The 18,384-nt window shown below is 39.9% G+C and overlaps 2 protein-coding genes across 13 annotated transcripts in view; one reads left to right on the top strand and one right to left on the bottom strand.

Annotated features, from left to right (window-relative positions):
- Positions 1–720, bottom strand: part of RSPRY1 (ring finger and SPRY domain containing 1) — a 40,002-nt gene extending 39,282 nt beyond the window's left edge. Inside the window, exon 1 of one of the 3 annotated variants that reach the window (XM_031680626.2) lies at positions 582–720. The gene's annotated coding sequence lies outside the window, so the exon portion shown is untranslated. Of the gene's footprint in view, positions 1–238; positions 444–499 lie in introns of those variants that run through there. The other 2 variants (XM_072967412.1, XM_072967413.1) reach the window with 2 other exon arrangements.
- A 22-nt stretch (positions 721–742) lies between these two features.
- Positions 743–18,384, top strand: part of PSME3IP1 (proteasome activator subunit 3 interacting protein 1) — a 31,008-nt gene continuing 13,366 nt past the window's right edge. The window contains exons 1-6 of one of the 10 annotated variants that reach the window (XM_072967415.1): positions 743–963; positions 8,899–8,975; positions 11,734–11,871; positions 12,431–12,529; positions 12,942–13,064; positions 17,318–17,450. In XM_072967415.1, the coding sequence (XP_072823516.1) occupies positions 11,745–11,871; positions 12,431–12,529; positions 12,942–13,064; positions 17,318–17,450 (482 nt within the window). In that variant the 5' untranslated portion in view covers positions 743–963; positions 8,899–8,975; positions 11,734–11,744. The other 9 variants (XM_072967414.1, XM_072967418.1, XM_072967416.1 and 6 more) reach the window with 9 other exon arrangements.

Genomic DNA, 18,384 nt, shown 5'->3' with positions numbered 1-18,384 from the left:
ACCCAGTGGCTCTGCCTCCCAATTCCTAGCCTCCCTCTCTCTCTGAAGCGTCTCTTGACCTCAAGGCACGTCTAAGTCTCCCCAGGGATGGTCTGTCTCCCACTCGCGCCATCTAAACCTCAAACTCCACAAAAGGAAACCATCCCAGAGCGTCCTACCTTCTACACCTTCCGCCCTGGGCACCCCTGAAGAACATTCCTAAATATCGGGAGCCTCCCAGGAGCTACCTGCCTCTCACCTGGTTCCCTTTTGCTGCGGCCTCTTCAGAAGGGCGACCCTCCACAACCTCCTCCCGTTAAGAACCCCCTAAAGGGGAACACCCTCTTCCCTCTTCCAGGAACCTCTTCGGGTGCCTTCAGCACGGGCCTCGTTGGAGAACCTCCGAGCTGTTTCCTGGGCTCTGCCCAACGCCCACCCTTCCTAGGCTCCTTCTCGGAGCTCCCCCAGCCCCAGACCGGTCTCCCTGCCGCAGACTCGGGCGGCTGTTCCCCTCCCTCACCGACGTCCCCAGCCCTGGGACTCTCCCCGTTCTGCGTCCCCAGGGGCTTCCGAGAGTAGCGCGGCTGGGCTGCGGCACTGACTTTCTCCAGCTCCCGGGCCCATCCGACGGAGGGGGCGGCGGCAGCGGCGCGACTCCTTTGTGACAGGTCCGAGAGAGCGGTAAAGATGGACGCGAGGCCACAGCGCTGCCATTACGTGCGAGGCCCACCCCCGCTTCGTACCGCCCCGGCCCTCCCTCAGTCCCCTAGGAAACGCCCCTTCCTCGGTGGCAATCCCTCTTCTTGATAGCCAATCATCTTTCAGGAAAGGGGTCACGGGACGGCACGGCACGGCCCGCCCCCCCGGCAGGATCTGGCCAATCCCCTTGCCGAAGTGTGAATGGCCCAATCAAGTCTCTCCGGCTAAATTTCCAGGCACCGGATCTCCATCTGTCTCCTGGGGAGAAAAAGAAATGTGGATTGGGTGAGGCTGCCGGAAGCGGGGCGGAACTTTGTTGTGGCGGTGAGGAACAGGAAGCCCTGAAGGGTCAAAAGAAATATAAAAGCAAAGGCTATTTTTTTTTTCTCTCTTCTTTTTCTTCTTCCTTCTTTCTTTCTCTTTTTCCCAAAGAGTGAGCGGCCTTTGCGGTAGCGGTTTGGGGTGGGCGCCGCCGAGGTGAGGGGGTCTCGCCTCCCGTACGCTGGTAGGTGAGTGCGGCCTGGGCCCTAGCCAGGCAGCGAGACCTCGGCTCCAGCTTCCTCGCTGAGGAGATGGGGGGGGGGGGCTCCGTACGATGTGAGGTTTAGAGTCAGGCCTGTTCTCAGCCTGCGCCCTCGTCCAGTGTTGTGAGTCACCGGGGACAGGGTCTTGCGGGGTCCAGCCTGAAAAGCCGAGGGAGCCCACGGGAATGCCTCCAGGTCCTGTCGGGGAGAATCCCGACCCTTTCAAAGGGTCCTGGGACTTCAGGCCTCTTGCCGGCTGTCCTCTACTTTCCTGCCAGGTGGGGCCAGTGAGGCTCCGAGTGAGGAGTGGGCTCTATCCCAGAGGTGCTTGGAACGGCTGGCTGCAGGCTACTCAGGAGATGTGAGGGTGTCTGGTTGGAAATGACTGAATCGCAGATTTAGTGTAGGATGGGAAGCATTTATTATGTACCATGTACCGGTTGGTGTGCTCAGTACATTTTTTTTCCCTAATAGAAGAAAAACCGGCGTGCTCGTTTTGCAGAAAACTTAGGAAACTAAGACCAAGGGTTGAAGCATCTTGTTTGAGAGTTGCTGGCCCATGTGCACGGCGGGAAAAGGGGGAGACCTATTCGTTCGTAGCACTAGTTCTTAAACTAGTAGAAAACACGATCTTCTGCGGCCCTTTGAAAGTGCAGATCTCGGACCCCACCCCAGATAGTCAGACTCAGTAGGTCTGGAGTGGGACTCAGGAGGCCAAGGGAGAGCCTGGTGGTCAGAATTCCCAGTGACCTCAAATGTGTACCAGCTGTTACATAATATATGTTGATCCTTCAGCTGTTTGGCTCATTAATATGTTAGTAGGGACACCATAAAATGGTTTGGAGGGCATTGCTTCTAAAATCCTTGAGAGGAATTGGTGTGTAGTCTCCTTTTTTATATAAAGAATTGAACTGAGCCAGAAAGAGAAAGAAAAATGCCATATGATGTGGCTTATATGTGAAATCTAAAAAAAAGACAAATGAACTTATCTACCAAACAGAAAGAGACTCAGGCATAGAGAACAAACTGTTACCAGAGGGTTAAGGGAGTTGGAAGGGATAAATTGGGAATTCGAAAATTGTGCCTCTTGGGGAGTGATGGAAACGTTAGCTATCTTGATTATGGTAGTGGTTTCATTAGTATATACAGCTATCAAAATTCATCAAATTGTACATCTGAAATATGTGTAGTTTACTGTGCAGGAACCATACCACAGGTAAAGGTGTTTAAAAAAAAGAATTGAGCTAACACAGGTTTTATAGTCTTTAGAGTTTGAGAATAACAGATTGTAAGGGTCTGAAAGCAGAGGCTGCCCAATTATCTTTTTCACCTGAGGTCTTGTTGTCTTTGCCCCATGGGGGAATTCTTCGCTTTTGGAAGAAAGGAAGAATTATGTCAATATTATGTCAATCCCATTTACCTGGTTAGCAGTCTTACCTTGTACCTTCTACAAATCTTGATGTTTCGGTTAGAATCAGGCTACTGCTTCAGAAATTGAAAACTACTTATCTGGTAAATGAAGTAATTTAAGTGCATGGGTCAGCCATAGACTCAGTCATAGTGTATTTATGTCTTTGTGGCAGCTAAATAAGCAGTTACAGTGTGCTCACTATTGCTTACCTTTTGAACATGCTTTGTCTTCATTCTCAAATATGGTCTATTTCACTCTTTAGCATGTGATTTAAAGATTGTTCTGTCTTTGTCTTTGGGTTTCTGCATTTTCATTATAATGTATCCAACTGTGGACTTATTTCTGTTCAATTTGGTGTTTATTACAATTCGTGAATTTGTGAATTAGTGTCTCATTAATTCTGTAAATTTCTCAGCCATTTTATATTTATATATTTCTTCTGCCCCATTTATCTTCTTTACTGATTTAACACAGACCTTTTCACTCTATTCTTTACTCTTTATTTTTCTATACTACATTCTGGATAATTTCTTCTTTATTCTCATAAGTTATTTCTAATCTGTTAATAAACTCATCCATTGTAATCTTAAATTCTGTTATTGCATGTTTTAGTTACTGAAGTTCTATTTTTTCTTTTCAAATGTGCCATCCCACTGTCTTACAGTTTCTTATTCTCTGCTATTAATTTTGAGGCTTGGTTTTTATTTCTTTAAACATGGTAAGCATAGTTGTTTTATAATCTATATGTGTTAATTCCACTATCTGGATTTCCTTTGGGTCTGTTTCTGTTGCCCATTATTTCTGCTGTTTTTTCTTGCCAGTTCACCTTTACCTTGACGGTGTAGTTCTTTGGTGTACCCGATTAAGGTGGAAAAGGAGGTTGTTACCAGACTCCACACTCCCTGTGTGGGCTCTCCCTGCTTTGACTTTTGTTTCTGTTGCTTCACCAAAACAGCAGCTTTCAAGATCAGAGAAATCCTCAAGAGGAAAACCAGTTTGAATATTGGGCTTAATTTTTGGTTTTCACCTTGTCTTGGATTTTGGCCAAATTCTTTACTATCTTGTTAGCTTTTCTATTTGTTTAAGAAGTATTTAAAAAATTTCTTACAGTTTTACTTATCACAGAGGTAGAGATTGGTCTCAATTACCTAGCTCACTATTTCTGGAAATGAAAGCCCCCTTTGATTTTGATTTTAGAATGTGAAATTTGTGATTTCAGGCAGCCTTGAATTAAATATTATTTTTCTTTGTATACCTAAAACTTCCATCACTTCTCCCTGTGCGGTGTCATAGCTGCTATCCAAATTAAGCTTACCGTGACTTTTTTGTAATCTTCCTTTTCTGAACTACTTAGTGCTTAATTTCTATTCTCTTAGAGCATTTAAACCTCATTCTGCATTTCCTTAAATGGCTTATTTAACTAACCTTATCTTCTTTACTGAATGCAAGTTCTTCACTTGCTAAAAAGTAGAGTGCCAACTTAGTACCTAGCACGACTGTGCCTTGCACATAATAGGTATCCTGTAAAGATTAACTTCAAAAATACAACTGAATGAGTTAGTTGGCCTTATGTTTAGTGTGATGCAAAGCCTTTTTTTTTTTTTAATTTAGTCTTAGAAAGGAGTTACATAAAGCCTGGAAGGTAGGGGTGGAAGAGAGTATTAGTTAGTGTGGGTTAGGTTCCAAAGTCAGCCCAAATGGCAATCTAGTGTATAAGCAAAGCTGCCTTCAAAAGTCTTTTAGAGAGGCACCATGTTGAATGTAGGTATACCAGCACTGCACAGTCCCAACATGGCCAGGTTTTCCTCCAGCTTTGAAACAGATGCTTTTTGTTTTTCCTTTGAGCCTCAGATGAAGTTTGCGTTTGGTTTGCATTTAGGAGTCACAATGTATAGAAAAATACAACCAATATTAGAAATTATACATAGTGAGGGAAGTGTTTATACTCTGAGAGGCACATGTGAACTGGGTAGCTGAGGATCAGTTAAGGGGACCAATATTTGTTCTCTTTTCTTCCAGTGGATATAGGTGAATTCATGGTAAATGCACATATGATGAGACTCTGTTCTTGTGCTATGGAAAGACAAAAGTATATTTAGGTTTTTTTTTTTAACTTTCAATTGCATATATTTTTTAGATGCCTAGACAGCCAGGTTACTTCAGACTGCTCTTTATAGTAAGTATGCTAAATATGAGTTGCATTGCTTATGCTGTGCCCTCATTTTTAGATTGTTCTAGTCTCTTCTGTTAGTAGAATAGGTTAAATACGCCTTAGTGTTAGAAGAGACTGAGGATTTATAGTAAGTATTCTAAATATGAGTTGCATTGCTTATGCTGTGCCCTCATTTTTAGATTGTTCTAGTCTCTTCTGTTAGTAGAATAGGTTAAATATGCCTTAGTGTTAGAAGAGACTTTGTCTAGTAATAAATGCTGACAACACTCAGTGGTTATCATTCTCTGAAGCTTTATGATATAGGGAAAGTTGGCTTGATCTAAATTACTGTAGCTTGGTGGAAGTGCCTTCTGGCCAGAAAGCAGCCTTTATTTGGAATATATTTGAGTTTGCCAGGTGGCAAATTCCTCTTACTTGCTGTCTTGAATTTTGAAATCCTCTGTGACTTGAACATCAGGGTACAGATATTGGAAGAGCAGTACTTAAGTGTGTTTACTGACAAAAAGAAGGTGGACTGGCCTGTGGTTCTTGCTGCCTAAAGGGAAACCTTAGAATAGTGTCACACGGAACTCTGATCCCTCCTGGTGTGTTTTTACACATACAGTCTATCTAATGTTAGAATTAGGAGGGTATGGTGACCAGTGATGTAAACACTTATGTAGTCTGTCATCACAAAATTGAATCCCATAGGAAACCAGTTCTCACTAACTTGTATCATGTCATGAGCTAAATAAAATGATTTTTCAGGTCAGCAGTGGCAATTATTTTGGGGGCAGCAATGTAAGTTTTGTTTCTAAAAACTTGTATAGCATGCTCTGTAAGACACTGACCCTGTTCTATCCCACCAACCTGGAAGTTAAACGCCACAGTCTCTAGTAAAAACGCAGCAGTGTAGTGTTTAACATTTTCTTCAGCTTGAAATATAAGAACTGTTTCTTTGGCTGTCAAGAAAATTTGAAAACTTTTTTATTTCCGTCAGTTTGAAACTTTTAAGTTTGGACAAAGTGATCTTGGTATGGTTTTAGTTTTCCATGCATTCCTTATTTGAAGAACTTAAATAATCCTTTTTAAAGTAATGTAACGATTATTATCATAATTATTTATTATTGATAATTAAACTTGAGTCATGAAAAAAAGCTATATGAGTAAAGGAAAGTTGACAGCATTTATTCTAAAATTAAACACAGTAAAGGGGGGAGCGTATAGCTCAAGTGGTAGAGCACATACTTAGCATGCAAGAGGTCCTGGGTTCAATCCCCAGTACTTTAAAAATAAATAAACCTAATTACCTCCCTCTACCCTGCCAAAATAAAATAATTAAATAGTACAACAATGAGTAAATAAAATATTATTTAAAAGGCTAAAAATAAATAAATAAATAAATAAACAAACAAACAAACATATTAAGGACAAAATAAGCATTTCCAATATAAATTCTCTTCATTCCTACATGAATTTTTATAATTAGATCCCCAGGCCCCTGGGCTTTTGTTTGTTCATGTTTTGTTTTATTTTTAGTTATTCTGGCAAACAAAGGAAGAAAATAAGAGACATGAAAATTTAGGTAGGCTGTAGGAATTAGGAATAAGTTGCAGGTACTCATCACCTTCCTATTAACAGAATAGACAGTAGGTGAATATTGGACTCTTCGAAGAAAAATTCTTTGTGTGGGAAATAATTATTGCATAGTATACGAGAGACTTTTTTTTTCTTTTAGTCAGTTGAAATTACAGTAGCAAGAGTTATTCTTGAAGAAGACATCAATTACCTAGTACAGTAAAGTGATTTAATTTTTGGTCCTGTGTTTCCTATTGCACAAATTGTATAGTGCTTGAATAGAATTCCCTATGGGACATAGACACTTCAGCACATTCTTGCTTAATGTCTGCCATTCTGTATAATTTACATTGGACAATATCTCAGAATACTCATGTGAGAGTGTTAAATTCCTCCCTGCTTAAATTCTTCAAATCCTCTTCATGGTTGGTTTATTCAATAAATATTTATATACCCAGTATATGCCAGACACTGCTAATAAGCGCTATGGATACAAAGAGCTGTTGGAATAGTCATAAATGATACACTGGCTAAGTGCTGGAGGAGTTATAAAGAGCTGGACTGGGGACTAGAGGAGAAGCAACGAGGCTAATGGAATGCTCTTGCAGTAGTTTATGCAAGATGAGGCCCTGAAAAGAGATTAGAAAGCAAAGGACTTTTAGAAGATGGATTAAAAAGAGGTCTTTATGAGGTAGAAACAACAGAACTTGGTGACTGGTGGGATGTAAGGGAATAAGGAAAGAGGAATCCATGTCCAGGTTTTTTAGCCTGGGAAGCTGGATTGATCCATATTTGTGCCCTTCATGACTGCCTCAGGTTTACCTGTACTGTTCACTTTGGTAATTCAGTCTGGTGTTAACTAGTATGAGGATACTAACTCTTAAAGTTTATTTTCTTTATGCTTCCCATAGAATTTGGCACAGTGCTAGACACAGTTCAGCATTCAGCATAATGCTGAGTTTTTTTAAGACTGAATTACTAATACGTCGTAAAGCAGTAAAAGGGGAAATACAGAATTACCATATATATATGTGTGTAAGTTTTTCTCAGCTTGATGTGGTCTCCTTTCCACTTCAAATGTCATGGTTGTAACTTATGTCACATCGTTATTTCTCCATTCCTTGAGTGAAGACAGCATTTCTCTCACTTCTATAACTAGACCTTAGTGTAGTGCTTTGTAGTAATGGCAGACCTTTCGGAGCATTTTTAAGCAGGTGCCAAACATAGTGCTGAGTGCTTTCCCTGAATTATCTTGTTTCTCCTCATAAAAGCTTAATGTTGTACAGTACTATTTTAATCCTCATTAGCAAGTGCAGCCTCTGGATTAGGAAAAACTAAGGCTCAGAGGAGTTAACTGACTTGCCCAGAATCATACAACATATCAGTGGCCGAACCAAGGTCTCTTAATTTCAGAGTCTCGTTACCTGTGCTCTCTCGTAGGGAGACTGCTACAGAAGAATTCGTTATATATTGGTTGAATTAGATTAGATTGTAGTGAAAGGGGTTTGAAGTTAAGCTGACTTCTTGGTAGTATTTATTTATTTATTATTTTTAAAAAAATATTTGACCATGACAGTTTTTTAATTACTCATATAATTGTACATACGGTTTTTCAGAAAAACAAGATTTGTAGATTAAAAGGTTTACACCCAATGTCTGTAGTTCGTTTCCCTAAAGAAATGAAATGTAAAAATTACTACTTCAAAGATACATGCTGAGTTCAATTTCTAGTAATGAGAATTGCCACATCTACTCTGGCTGAGAAAACTATTGTATAGACTAAACTTCATCCAATTTTAATAGACTTTGAGTTGTGTTTTAATAGCAGGCCAGTTAACTGATGGGATTTATTAAAAATAAAAATATTGATAAAAGTCATTAACTTTATTAGCATATTAACACTTGTAAGATTTTTTTTCTGGTATTTTTCCAGAAGTATTATTTTATGGAGTTCCAGGAATTGTTGGCAGTATTTATGGATAGTGAAGTTTTGGCTCTTGAAAGACCTGAATATTCCTGGAGAAGGAATATTCTGAATATTACTCAGAATACTCAGGAGTATGATCACTTGTTCATGAACATTTTCTGTCCTTATCTTTGGCCTCTCATAACGTAGAAAGATGGTCAAATTAATTAGCCAGAGGGCCACTGGTGGCATTGAAGGCAACAAGTGTTGAAGTGCCAGAGAATGAGGACCCTGCAGAAGATATGCACATTGAAGAAAGAGATGGATAAAGCAGTCTCTGGTTTATCTTGTCCTTTTTTAAGTTCACAGAAATTTATTATAATTAGGTGTGGCCATCTACTTTGTTTTATTTTGGGAATTAGGGAATATCAAGATTATATTATTTTTGAAGAGTACACTTTTATAAGTGTTCACTAGTTTTGAGTGTGTAACTGTGTTTTCAGGGAAACAACCCATGGAAGGAAATAGAGTTTCTCTGTCAAACTCCAAAGCCATTATCTTTAAATTTCTTTTTTTTTAATGTGCTTCTCCCTTGTTTTCACTTTTACTAACCAACTGTGATTCTTGATTTTGTCCTTATGCATGAAAGCTGGAGAATAGCACAACTAAACTCTGGAGAGAAGCTGAATTCTAACACTTATGAGAAGAAGACCGGTGAAAAAGAGAGTAAGAGTGTCTTAGAATCCCATAAATTTGTCTCTTCCCAAAAGTGGTTGATAAATGTTGGGAAGATTCTTATTTCTCTAGAGTTCCTGTTTCAGATTCAAACCCTTGTTTACATGTATCCTAAAGGCTCTGTCCCTTGAGTTTCAGGGATCTTTGTTAAAGTTAAATGAAAGTAAGTTCTTTTCCCAAAAACTCAACAGGCTTTGAAAAGTAAATAAATGATTTTACACTCTTAATTTTGAGTTGTAAGAATAAATCTTAAGCATCTCTGAATTTTTATTTAGATGGAAGCATGTAAGACTCTAGGTTTTAATTTTGGCCTATTAGGAGAGTTCTTTCAGTATTAATATTATATTTCCATTTTTAAAAATATGTAACGAGAGTGAAGAGATGCATTTAATGGCATACTGGTGGCACTGCCATATCCTAATATTTATTTCCCAGGTTTAAATAATATGCAGTTTGATAAGTTCACTGCTTTGGAAGATTTTTTTCTCCATTTTATAGATTAAGGGAGCTAGAAATGTTTGACCCAGAAAAACACAAATTAGGAGGAACGTGAGAGTTGCCTTCAGACAGCTAAAGCATTGTTATGTTGAAAAAGGGATTTGGCTCTTTTGTGTAGTCCCAGTGGATTGAACCTGTGTGTGGAATTTATAGGGAGATAAATTTCAGTTCAGTTTAAGGAATAACTGTTCCACCAGTCAGATCTGTTTAGAGAGTCAGCTGCCTACGAGGGAGTGCAGTGGTCCATCTTGAAGTTTTAAGGTATGGATTGGATGAAAATCTCCTGGATATGGATGGTGGGTTCCGTTACCAGATGGAGAATTGTATTAGGTGGTTTATAAGGACTTGTCGCGTTCTGAATTATTTACCAGGAAATAAGGATGAGGGCAAGAAGCTAGAGAGCCAAAACAGGGTGAGAAAGGAGAACTACAGCCAAGAAAGGGGACATTGGGAGTCCAGTATGTCTCTCCATTCTATTAGAGTTCTATGTAGTTGACATTTTCTCTGCCAGAGATATTTAAGAAAATGTTGGCTCTTGTTCCATTATGGTTCCTTCTGCAGAACTTGAGGAATTTTTGGCATGGTTACAGAGAAACAGAACAGTTCTGTTTCTGTAATAGGCCTCTGGCTGGAGACATCGAGTAATGCTAAATCAGAAGTGTCCTGGTTGTGGGCTTTGGGTGGGAGCAACAGCTTCTTCAATTGATTTGGTTTTCTTTCTGGTAAATTTAAAAATCCTTTCTTAACTGTTGTAACATTGAACTAAACTTCAGCAACACTATTATTTAGGCTAAGACTGTTCTCTTGTTCTGCATGTTTGGATTTATTTTCTCAGCATCAATTTTCATCTTTACTAGAAAAAAATGTTGCATGAATACCCTTATTAGCACTGGAAACAGATATAGAAAGAAAGCTGAAATTGACAAGTCCTTTTTAAACAGGAGCCCTGGTTTCTGGGGAGGGGTTTGGTGAAGTGGGTAAGAGAATGAATTTTTGCTGTCAAGCCTGGATTTAATTCTCGGTTGCACTATTCACCACCTTTAATACCTTAGACAAGTGACCTAACTTCTCTGGGCTTCTATTTCTTCATCTGTAAAGAGATAGAATTTAGTGTCAACAATGAGTGTAAATGAGATACTGTTCATTAAAAGTATTTAGTACATGGTAGGAACTCAGTAAATGGTGGCTGCTTTGTTTTTGTGCTAGCAGCAGAGACTTCTGTTTTTTGTTACTAGGGGTGGTCCTGGATTGGACATTGAGCTGATGTGCTGGTAGTGCAGAATATGTGCTTTCTTGTTAGGGTGTAAGTCTGTGAATAATACATAGCGTGTCTGAGTAGAGTTAATTCCACAGTTCTTCAAAGCAAAGAAAAGCAGAAAGATTTAGTTTAAAAGGAATAATAATCACTCCTCTGTCTTTATTTCCTTCTCCCCTCCCTTCTGAAGGGAGGTTCAGGTAGAAGTGTACAGATTTGGGATTTGGGAATCCTCTGCATCAAGGTGTATGTAAAGTGGCTAAGGTCAGTGTGGGAATGAGAAAAGAGAATTGAGGATGGAATCATAAGTGGCACACTTGTGGAGTTTACAGGGAGGAAGTCCAGGAAGAGATGAAGGGGTCGGTTTAGTAGAGTGCAGAGTACATACATGGGACCTGAAGTGGGGAGATCTGGCTTCTTCTAGTCCCACTTTCTCCATTTTGTGGTTTGTGTGCCTCTAGGCATATCACTTCACTGCTAAACAGAGCAGACTCATCTCTGAGGCTCCTTGAATACCAGAGTTTCTCTTTTCTGAATCTACTTGGAAATAGGAACTGGTGAATTGGGGTAGTGTAATGTCCCTGAAACAGGAATTTCAAGAAGGAACAGTGTCAAATGTTCCAGATATAAAGGAGGATGAGAACTTGGGGAAAGGTAGGGTGCCCAGGAGGCCAATTTTTCTAAATGAGAGGGACAGAGAAAAATCTGGAATGTAAGATTTTTCTGTGGAATGGCATGTCATGAGAATTATTCCCGGTCCTCTCACTGACTTTGTAGATAAAACTGATGTTAATAAAACTACCTGATACATTAGGAAAATGAAATCCTGTGCTTTCATCAATGACCCATGAATTAAAACTACTAGAGGATTTCTTCAATTCAAGGTTGAAGGGAGTTTTGAGTAGTCTGTTGCTGGGGGAGACAGAGCTGAATCTTCTTTCTTTTTAGAATTTTAATTACAATTCTCACTTGAAAAGTTTTGTCTGTTTTTTGTAGATTGATCCATTATGGATGGAGGGGATGATGGTAACCTTGTCATCAAAAAGAGGTTTGTGTCTGAGGCAGAGCTAGATGAACGGCGCAAAAGGAGGCAAGAAGAATGGGAGAAAGTTCGGAAACCTGAAGATCCCGAAGGTATATAGGCTTATAGTTTGGCCTTCAACATAGTGATCTGTAATCCTCACTACCCTGCAAAGTGGGTATTAACGTCTTCACTTCATAGTAGAAGAACTGAGGCTTGTGGGGGTGAAGGGACCTATGTGAGGCTTCCATAGCTGGGAACAGAACCAGGATCCTCCCTCCTTGCCCTTCCACTCTACCACACTATGTTGCAGGAGATTCTGCTAGTCTGTTCCATCTCTACAGGTGGATCCAGGATCTGAACAGCTGAGAATGCTGCTGCTACCATGCTGGGTTTGGGCAGATCCCTCATCTAGTTAACTGTCTCAGGCCATGGGCCCTATTGACATTGATGGTTGGTGTTGAGAACTGCTGGCCCCTCTCTGAGATCTAAAAGGGAGCTGTGGACTTTGTACTATTTTCGTGTTATCTTTGCCCTCAGATCATGCAGAGACTTGACTTTATCTTTAAAATCCTTTGTGATTCCAAAATAATATGAAAGGATTCTAAAGTATGTATTTTTCCCCCACTCCCTTTCTCTCTCCCCACTTTTCTCTCTCCCTTTTTCTTTCAGAATGCCCAGAGGAGGTTTATGACCCTCGGTCTCTGTATGAAAGGCTACAGGAACAGAAAGACAGGAAGCAGCAGGAGTATGAGGAACAGTTCAAATTCAGTAAGCTTCAGAAAACAGCGTCCAAGGGACTCTTCAGGGCCTTTCTGGTGCACTTCTGGCTTGTACAACACTTTTTATAACCAGCCATGAAGTTGTCTTCATTATCTAGTCTCTAGATGCTCATTTTGGGAAAAGAAACAACTTTCTACCATCTAGACCATGTTGGACATTTTGTTTAAAATGGTAAAGATACCCATTTTAATTCTATGCTGATGTCTAGTAATAAGGGAGATGCCTTGATTTTATGCTATGTTATCTATCCAGAAGCCATGGTGTTTACAAATTCTTTCTTCTAATTCCCTGAAGGATCTGCTGTTTATTTAAAAAAAAAAAAGAAAGAAAAGGCAAAATCTTATTTGACTATATTTTCTCTTTAGCCTGCTAAGTGTTTCTTGTTTAATTATTTCCTCAGAAAACATGGTAAGAGGCTTAGATGAAGATGAGACCAACTTCCTTGATGAGGTCTCTCGGCAGCAGGAACTAATAGAAAAGCAGCGAAGAGAAGAAGAACTGAAAGAACTGAAGGAATACAGAATATCCTTTGTACTTTGAGAGGAATCAAAAAAGTGTCAGTTTTCTCATCAACATCTAGGAGTTTTGGTTTTTTCATAAGTAGAATGAAGGTCTTCGACTTGGTGATCTCTAAGTTTCCTTTCAACACTAATATTCCTGTGACTCTGAATAACTGGCAATGATATATAGAGTTATGTTGCATGCTAGAGTCTGTTCAATCAAAAGTCCAGATCCTTTAGGATTAACTAAAGGCCTAAATCCTAATTGTACCAGGGTATTCTTGCCTTGTGGGATTAGACTCTGAAACAGATGGGCGATGCAATAAACCTCATTCAGGGGAGAAATTGGCTTTTAAGTTTTAAAGGGAAATGTTTAGCAACTCTCCTGTATCCTTAGTAAAACCATCTTTTACAGATACAACCTGGTCTGTCCCCTTAGAGGGGTAGAAAAAGCATCCAGGATGACTTTGCTTTGACTCATTATTGCCTTTTTGGCATCCACTTGAGTGTCTGTTTTTTTTTTTAAAGGAGGTACTGGGGATAGAACCCAGTGCCTCGTGCATGCTAAGCATGCACTTTACCACTGAGCTATAACCACTCCCCTCCACTTGAATGTCTTACTAGGCATCCCAGGTATAACTTGGCTGAATCAAAATTCTCAGTTCCATGCTTCACAATTCCCACTCTCATCACATTGCCCTGCCCTGCCCATCTCTTTTTTTCTGGTCTTCCCAATCTCAGTAATGGTACTCCTATATCCCCCGGTGCCTGGGCCAAAAACTACCTCCAAAATGTAATCCAAATCTTAAAATTCTTGCTATCTCTAATGCCACTGCAGTAGTCATAGATGCTTCTCTGGACTACTATGACCATCTAATTGTCTCTGCTCTGCTCTCCTCCCCCACGATCCATACTCTAGACATTAGTCAAGGGGAACTTTTGAAAACAAGCATGGGATCATATCATTTTCCTGTTTGAAATACTTGTGGCTTCCTGTTGCATTTAACTTAAGTCTACATTCTTTACTAGGCCCTACAAGACTGCATGATTTAGGCCGACCTACCTCCCTGTTACATTTTGAACTACTCTTCCTTGTGTTTAATGTACTCCAGCTTTCTGGCCTTCTTTAAGTTCCTCTCATACTAAGCTTTGTGATTCCATCTCAGATTTTACAAGGCTGGCTTTTCATGATATTTGGGTCTCAGCCCTCTTCCTCATAGAGACCTTCCCTAAGCACCCCATCTAAAATTTCACCCACCTCCATCACTGAGTGTAATGTCATTTTTTAAATAGTCCGTAACACTACCAGAAAATCTTAATTTATTTGCTTAGTGGTTTGTTTGCCTCTTTACTGCTGGAATATGAAGTAAGCTCCATGAGAACAAGGAATTGGTCACCACTGATTTCCCCAGTGCTTGGTCTATAATAGGTTCTCAGTATATATGTGAATAAATTAATGAATGACTCATGGTAGAGGTTAAAAAGGCCACCTTAGCTTTTTCCTCCTATGAGAAAGCTTGTTTGAGTATTTCAGGCTTATGTGTTGAATAACCTCACTAGTGTGATTGAGCAGGCTTTACCTCTAAGATTGATAATAGGACTGCATGCATGTGCTTGTTGGTATTTTTTGTAGAGAGTGCTCAGTAGGTTCCATGAAAGGCTTATATGGGAGAAAATGTGGACAGATTCTCAGAGATTTGGTTTAAATTAAGGTGACTGATGGTGATTGAAATAAGGTGGCAGTGTAGTGCCACAAAACCTGCTCTGGTAGCAAAAGACCTGGCTTCCAGTCCCAGTTCTAACATTTAAGATAGTGATAGAAAGTCACACCTCAGTCCCAGCTGTAGAATTGAGGTTGATTCTTTGAGCTTCTCTCCCCTACTCTCTTCCATGGTGACCCCAGGGTAATACTGTTCATTGTTATTTGCAGAGATGGGCATATATATGTATTGCATTGTTTCAGGTAGCAGGACAGTGATAGTGACACCGGTGCAGACACAACCCTAAATGGGGAGAAACTGGACTCACATTAGGAAAAAAAAAAAAACAGACTTTTTCCTCTAAGGAAAAATACATTAATTACACTCACTTGAATTATGTCTTGACTTTATGTGCTTAATTTGGCAGACAAGCAAATAAGACAGAGAGCAATCTCCCAAAGCGGCATTCTAGAGAGTATTGTTGCTGTGGTACGAGTGTGAGAGGCCTGTCGGTTTTCAATTCAAAGGGAAGAATGAATAGGGCAGTAGTGAGGCAAAAGAAACGTTTCTGTCTTGATAACATTACAGCACAACATTGAAGCCAGGGGTATTCGCTTTTATTGGAAACTTGGAAAGTTCTGACTGTCTAGAAGATCTGAAGCAATGTATACTGATGCATAATGCACTAATCCCGAGCATGCATACAGCCAGAGACATGCTGAGATAGGACTTGTAGGATTAGGCATTTGTTTATTGAAGCTCTAAATCAGGATCTGGTTCTTGGCTTTGCTTGGTTGTTATAATGTGATGCATTTTATAATGTGATACTTGTGAATACAAATAAGCTGTGGTTTGTGCCAGTGTAAACAACAGAACTCTTGTTTGCGTTAGGCTGAAGCAGTATTTAGTAGTATTAAGTGTGTTTAAAAACTATGTGATTTTTTAAAATGCCTCATCTCATGCACTCCTTGAGATTTTTGAGATGTGTTTCTGTATTTAAAGCATTTTAGGGTGAGAGGGTCTTAAGGGGAAAAATTGCTTATGCTTTGAATGTGAATCAGAAATAATATTATTACCACCTCTCCTGCCCCCACAAAAAGAAAAGGTTGAGGGCTTTTCTTCACTTCAGAAGAATAAAAAGTTAAGTGCTGGTTTTTGTCTTTGTCTTGACATTATAAATGTGTGGTTTTGTGGTTTCTTATATCAATTTTTTCCATTTTTGTTTTCTTTTCAGTGTTTAATAATGAGAATTTTCTTTGAGAGTTTATCTATCCTTTAATGATGGAGTTGCAAGTAAAAATCTCAGCATGCTCTTGGTTTTTGGTATTTCGTACTAGAAAGATGAAATTTGTTTCTTTCATTTTTATTCCAAAAAAAATGAATGTTTAGGATTAACATATTATCAGTTTCCATGATGACCTTAAAAACATTCAGTTGATGAAACTTGGAATAATACTGAGCATTATGCATAATCGCCGTTGACTATTGAAAATGTTCAAAATAACTGATGCCCATAAGAATCAAGTTAGTACCTGAAGAGTGATCAGAATTAGAATTTCCTAATTTCTGGTAAACCCAGTTTCTCCATTGTTCAAAGATACATAAATAAACGGCTTAGACCATACACCCCCACCCCGACCCCTTTGGGCTGATAGTACGTACTTCTTAGCTGTCTTGGGCACTAGATGTCACTATTGTTCCAGTAAGGCACTACTGCATCTTAAGTAAGGAATTGCACCATGTTCCAGTGGTTACCTATTGACTAATAGGTTGTGAGAAATGATAAAAGGGAAGGAGGGGTGGGGGTTGATGGAGAGAACAAAAGAAAGTGACAAAACTTGAGAGCCAGAGATTGACATCAAGCATGGAAAAAGTGTGTTACAAGTGAACTGGTTATATTATGCTTTTAAAACAACTTTTTGGTCCTTGTACAATATATTCACAGGAGTTTCTCATTAAAATCACCTTGAGATAGTGTTTAAAACAGGTTTCTGGGCTTCTGGAGGTCCTCATTCAGTAGGTTTGGAACAGGGGAGGGGCTGTTTTTTTATTGAGCCTTAAAATGATTCTGATGTCCTGCACCAGCAGAGTAGGAGTTAGTCGTGCTAACACTGAATGCCATTGATAGTCATAGGACATTCTGCAGAATTTGATTTTACCCCTAGAGAGGGAAAAAAGCAAAAATTTTTTGTTTTCAGGGAAGCCACATTTTTTTCTGTTGCATTCTCCAAGACCTTTGTCTTCCCCAGCAAGGATGATATTGGCCATGTCTTTGGTAATAGTAGGTTTTCTGGTCACGCTCAGATTTTCATTGAAAATCAGAGAGAACGGTTTGCTTCTCTGTGTTATTTTTGAGCTTGATTTGCCATCTTCCTCCTGTTCAACTTCATTTCTTTTGAAATCAGCTGGATTTGACTGGAAGAGTAAAGAGGGGAGGGCATTTTTTTAATGAGTAGGCTGAACATTACATGGCAAAGCTGAAGTGCTAGTGGGTTCTTTCTGCCTTCTGTCTCTGCATTTACCATTGTCCTGCTTCCTTCTTTTTGCTTAGTTTGACCCTTAACCTGTAACTCACAGTAATCTCAACAAGGTTGGAATTTCTCCAGAAAACAAGAAAGAAGTGGAGAAGAAAGTGACTGTGAAACCCATAGAAACCAAGAACAAGTTCTCCCAGGCAAAGCTGTTGGCAGGAGCTGTGAAGCATAAGAGGTCAGCCCGCATTCACACCACTTAAATCTCCCTCTGTGTGCTCTGAAATGCCAGAGTAATGGTATCAGAGCAAAAGGTTACCCAAGCGTAAGTCCTGGTGAAGTTCCATTGATAGCCTAAGCTCTCTCTCTCTACCAGATTTGGTGTCTTCTATAGCCTCTGACCTTTGTCTCTCTGATTGTTCATTCATATAATAGCTACTCTTCATTGGATGCCTGCCATGTTCCAGGCGTTGTTAAGTGCTTTTCATGTATCTCTTACTCTTCTCAACAAGTCTATGAAGTACAAATTATTATAATCAGAGGAAGAGGCTGAGAATCTCAGAGTTTGAAGACCTTTGTCCGAGGTCACAAGGTAATAGGAGAGATGGAGTTCAGTACTTGAGCATCTGTGTTTCCAGGCAAACAAGGTGGTACGTTCTATGAAAGGATTTGTATAGGGTGTAATGAGAGTAGGGAGGAGGAAACACCTAACTCTTCCTGGAGCAGGTATGTGCTCTCATTTTGGGGAAGTCAGGGAAGGCATTAGAAGGGAGAGGTTGATTAGTTAGGACAGGTTGTCTAGGGCTTTGACAGGCATCCCAGGCAGGGGGAAGAGCTGCTGCAAAGACACCGTGGCCTGTAAGAATATGGCTACTGTGACTGGGTTCCACACCTGGCTTGGGGTTCTGCTTGATAGATGTGGAGTGGCAGCCCTGCCTAGAGATCTTGATAAATTGTTATGCTTGCTCCTCCCTTTCTAAATCTTAAAATGGCACCAAAATGATTAAATCTGGTCATTTCAGTTTGACCAACCCAGGGGCAAAATGATGTTAAGCTTAAGTGCAGTCTATTAGGAAAATCAATATGGTATGTTGGCAACCAGCCACATGTTTTGAAGGGAGTGCATTGATGCAGTTTTGTGGCTTGGCATACCATCCTTCTGCTGATCTTCC

Source organism: Vicugna pacos, chromosome 9 (genome assembly GCF_048564905.1).
Source record: "Vicugna pacos chromosome 9, VicPac4, whole genome shotgun sequence".
NCBI classification, from domain to species: domain Eukaryota; kingdom Metazoa; phylum Chordata; class Mammalia; order Artiodactyla; family Camelidae; genus Vicugna; species Vicugna pacos.
The sequence above is the reverse complement of the archived record's forward strand: the minus strand, read 5'-3'. Positions and strand labels throughout refer to the sequence as shown.